This window comes from Oryx dammah, unplaced genomic scaffold (assembly GCF_014754425.2).
Source record: "Oryx dammah isolate SB20612 unplaced genomic scaffold, SCBI_Odam_1.1 HiC_scaffold_23, whole genome shotgun sequence".
Lineage (NCBI taxonomy): Eukaryota > Metazoa > Chordata > Mammalia > Artiodactyla > Bovidae > Oryx > Oryx dammah.
The window spans coordinates 71,890,340-71,895,175 of NW_024070207.1; the positions used below are offsets into that span (position 1 = coordinate 71,890,340).

The 4,836-nt window shown below is 41.0% G+C and overlaps 1 protein-coding gene across 3 annotated transcripts in view; it reads right to left on the reverse strand.

Annotated features, from left to right (window-relative positions):
- GCNA (germ cell nuclear acidic peptidase) overlaps window positions 1-4,836 on the reverse strand; it is a 25,139-nt gene that overhangs the window by 9,532 nt on the left and 10,771 nt on the right. For 2 of the 3 annotated variants that reach the window (XM_040265703.1, XM_040265704.1), the window contains 2 exons: window positions 2,618-2,700; window positions 40-191 (listed from right to left, as the gene is read on the reverse strand). In XM_040265703.1, coding sequence (XP_040121637.1) covers window positions 40-191; window positions 2,618-2,700 — 235 coding nt within the window. Of the gene's footprint in view, window positions 1-39; window positions 192-2,617; window positions 4,774-4,836 lie in introns of all 3 variants that reach the window. The other variant, XM_040265705.1, reaches the window with a different exon arrangement.

Here is a 4,836-nt window from a genome sequence, read left to right on the forward strand (position 1 = left end):
CTCATCCTTCTCTTCCTGGACGACAGCAAGCTCATCCTTCTCTTCCTCAGTTTTGACAATTTTGTTCTGATCACACGAATCATCTTCTGTCACCACAGGTTTTTCCAAATCATCATCCTCATCATCAGTGATAACTATTGGAGCCTCCTGGGTCAGCTGCTTCTTAGTATCAGACACTTTCTGACTCTTACCTGAAATTCGAAACACAATCATGTATAAACATACTCCCCCCACCCTCACACCCCCCTCAACTTCAGATTATTGAGCACAAATTAAACAAGCCAGGAACTGTGGTATAATGAATCATAGTTAAGAATCAGTTATTTTAGACTGTTTTCCCTCTGCTACTTTATTTTACTGAGAACAATGACAGATAAAATAGGAATTCAAACCCAGAGGCAATTTTCCAATCACATTCTGTGAGTAGCACCATGGAGGTGCTCAGGGGTTCCCACAGGTGTGAAACTTGTATATTTTCACTGGGCCAAAGCAAAAAAAAGAAAGAAAGAAATGAGAATAATAAAGTGGGTTCTCCCTGCGAATCAAGCCTGGTTTCTATAACTTAAAGGACTGTACTTTATTTTGAGATTATGTTGTCATTAAACTTTTGGTGCTCTTTATTTTATGAAATTATGATGACAGATGATAGTTCGGAGTTTATTTCCACCATTAGAAAAATTAAAAATTGGCAATCCTTTGTTATCCCCCAAAACTTCTTTCTTAAACTAGTCCATAAGTCCAAAGCTCTCAGAACCACTGATGTGAAAATGAGGACAGAAGTTCTGATGCCAGCACCGAGAGGCCCTGGGAACACTGGGATGGTCCCCAGCCTCATGGAGGACCCATCTGTTCATCTAGAAACAAGGGGCAGCATGCCTAAGACACAAGCTGTCTGCATTCTGCTCAGAGTTCAGCATCTAGATTTCTATGATTCTGGATGGAGAAAATATACATCACAGCACGGACAAGTTATAAAAATGTATTTATGGTGCAAAAACTCTTTATCTTAAAATTCCATATTTGGGATAACATATTTTGAGTTCCATCTTTGATTTAAATTAATTATCAAAGAACTTAAAAAAAAAAAAAGAACTGCAGATATGCAGTAAGGAAAGAAAAAGCAGTGAGTGTTCCTATGGGAAAAAAGTCATCCTTCCTAGAAGATTTAAAGATTTCCCATGTGCAACTTAAATTCTAAAAAGTAGGGACAAAAATGAACAAATTTATAAAACAGAAACACTCACAGACCTAGAAAACAAATTTCTGGTTACGAAAGGGGAAAGAGGTGGGCGAGGGAGGAAAGATAAATTAGGAGTTTGGCATTAACATATACACACTACAATGTGTAAAATGGATAACCAACAAAGACCTACTGTATAGCACAGGGAACTAATGTCAATGTCTTGTAACAAACTAAAATGGAAAATAATAGAAAAAAGGAATATATGTGTGTGAGTAACCTAATCACTTTGCTATGAAACTAACACACCTGAAACTGACAAAATATTGTGAATCAACCAGATTTATGGATCTTCTGATTAAAGGAGTCAGCAACTGACTTTGGCTTTGTCATTCAGGCCCCTACGCTAAAGCTACTTCCCCTGGGGCTCTGTGTACATTGCAGAAGCTTGTCACGTTACATCCCCTACTCTGCACCTGGACCTGCGTCCTGCTCAGGCAATGTACTCAGAGCTAGAGAGGAGGGGAATAAAGAAATCAGATGGGACAGGTGATGAAACAGTAGGAGATGAGGGTTCCAAGCCACCTATCCTTTCCCTGCTCTGATATCCCAGGTTAACTAGCAGAATCTGGCCAATGCTAGCTTGGGGGGTAGTTACCAAAGCAGCAGCCAGTATTTTTAAGGGTGCCAGTACTTTAAGCAGGTGCCCGTGTCTCTTGCCCTATGTCAGGTCCTAAGCAAATGGAGATCAGTAAAATACTATCCCAAAGGTTTAAGAAGCTCCTAGTCTTCCTATGTCTCAAACCCACTGAACAGGTTCTGAATTGCAAGTAAAAGTCCACACCTCCTGAAAGGTGATGAGGGCCTCTGAATTCAAAGAGGCAAGGATCTGTTATGGCAAATACACACTAAGAAAAACGAGACTCTCTAGAAAATATAAAGAGGGTAGCAAAAGGCAAAGACAAACAGCTAGACAGAGAAAACAAGCATACCCCTAAGAAGTCACCGCCAGCTAGCCTGTAAGCCTCACACGTCCTAATCTCCATCAGACTGGAAAGAATGAGTCCCTTCCTCCTCCCTGTCATCCACACACAGAGAGATGAAGAGTGGAAGGCAGAAGAGCAGGGCAACCTTCATGTTGCTCAGGTTGAGTTCCTAACTTCCTCTGCTCCTGCAACATAATGCTCAGTAGGTAAAAACCCTACAGAGGGTGATGCCTGGGTTCTACGGTAGCAGGAACAGCTGCTGCTCTGTTAGGAAATTAACCAGGGAGTGCAGGGGACCCAGCCATATCCACATCCAGCACATAGGAAGGAAAAACAGTGGCACTCACTACGGAATGATTCAAAACAGAATGTTTGCCGACTCATCCTGAGATGACTGTGCGTGGTGAGGCTGCACTGCACAGCTCTTTCTCTAAGTTAGTAGTATACTTGCCTTTGCTACTTCTTTCACGTATCTTACGTTTCTTTTTCTCAGGGACGTATTCATCATCAGAGTCTGAGTCAATCACCACGTAGCTGAGTGACAGGACAGAGAAAAACAAAAGCATGAAAGCAACATTCTTCTTTTTATTGCATTTTCTATTATACTTTTCTCCAGTGAGCAAAATCACTTTGAAATGATTTTGTTGGTTTCCTAAAGTAACTCTGTTCCCCTCCTCCGGAACTACTCCATCATTGTTCCTGATTTTCCATCTTTCCTACCTCCCTACCAAACCTTTCCATCTGCCTGAATCCTTTCAAAGGGAGGAATCTGTCTAGTATTGAGAGTTGAAGTGGGCTGTCAGAGGATATGTGTTCAAATGGTTTTGGTGTGAGGGGAAAATGATTAAGGAAAAGTCTAATTGCCATTTCTCTTTATCCACGTTGAGATCCCCCTGCCACAGATGCAGAGAGGCAGCCTCGGTGGGGAGGTTTTTCCCAGGTGCTACTCTTTGCAGCCCAAAGCCAGCACCACCTCTCGAAGTGAGCAGTATCCCTGTGACACCCAAGATGTGGGTGTTGTGGGCACACCTTTGGAACTGTCATTTTCAGCTGTCCAGGTATTTGGGTCAGATGTTCCAGAAGGCTGAAATTCACCACCTTTATTTCCTACACAGTGTATAAGTGTGATATACCTTTATGAGAGAAAACTACTTAAAACGCTGCTAGAGAACTTGTCTGCCCTTGTTACAGACACAAATCTATTCATCCATTCCTTCATATTCACCACTTTTAAGCTGCCAAGTTTACAGACCTTTGCTCTCTTGTTGACCATTCATTCCATCCTTAAAATTCTTGATTCCTGGGACACTATTTGATTTTGGTTCTCTTCTCACCTGTTTGCTCACTCCTTCTCACTCATTTCCCTTCCTTGCTCGTCCCCAGGTTTTATCCACATCCCTTTCATGCCAAGCCAATCAATCCCTAAGGATTGGGTAAACATTATCTATCCACCAGCCCAACTTTGCTTCTGACTTCTGGCTCCATAGTGCCAATCTCCTACCTGGATGTCCTATGGGAAGGGTCAATTTTTAGTCAGTCTACACAGGTACAGCCTCACCAACTGTTTATTGGTGGTGTCTGTTTGAACCAGTCAGGCAGCAATCCTGACTAATCCCTGTTTGTATCTCTTGGTTGTTAAATGTTTTTAATATCAGCCCTGCCTGTAGGCCCCTCAATCTCAGCATACCCAAAACTGAACACATCACTTTCTTCCCCAAATCCACCCTTCCTACAGCATCCCACAGATAGAAGGCCCCAGAACTGGATCAAGATCTGTGGGCACTCCAGGAAGACACCTCGAAATGGATTTTCTTTACATATTTGTTCAACATCTATCTAGTGGAGACAGGAAGAAACCAATTGGACATTCTTAAATTTATTTTCAGTCAAGGGCTCTATAGCATATAATATTGAAAATCAGGATATTTCTAAGGATCTATGACACTCAAAATGTAAATGGCAATAATGGAAATTCTGCATCTTTGTGGTGATGGTTACAGTACCTACTCCATATACATACCATATACGTTTGTCAAAACTCATCAAACTGTATACCTAAAAAGGGTGAGTTTTTCTGTATGTAAATCATACCTCAATAGACCTAACTTCAAAAATATAAATAACAAAACCAATCATTTCTAATAGATAGCTTTATACAATGCATTATTCAGTTCTAGAATTTCAGCTGATTGCAACTGCTGACTTCACACATTGGTGTCAGGCTTGGTGGCTTGCATGCTGTAAAAATAATCAACAGAGATAAATCAGAACTAGCCAGAAAAACATTTTCCCACTTGACAGCATTATTTCATCTTAGTGTGGGAAACAGAAACGACCAATTCACATTCCTACAGGATTCAAGGAGCTGATATGGAAACAAGTTATTTCAGATTCATTCCAGTAAATTTAGCGCTATAGTTTGGCACCTGGGCAACACTCCTTAGTGTAGCAGAGGACTCCTAAATAGGAAAAGTAGTAGATAATGCTGACAGGTTACGGCCAATTCACAGAGGACTTTAACTCCTAGGCTTACCTATTTGATCTCCCTTAGATAGAAAATTTGAATAGAAAATTAATATGATCAAAGCAGTGTCTCAGGAGATTAATCTCCAAGTGGAATACAGAGTTGATCAGAGGAGGAATAAATCAGGGTAAGAAGCCCACTTAAGA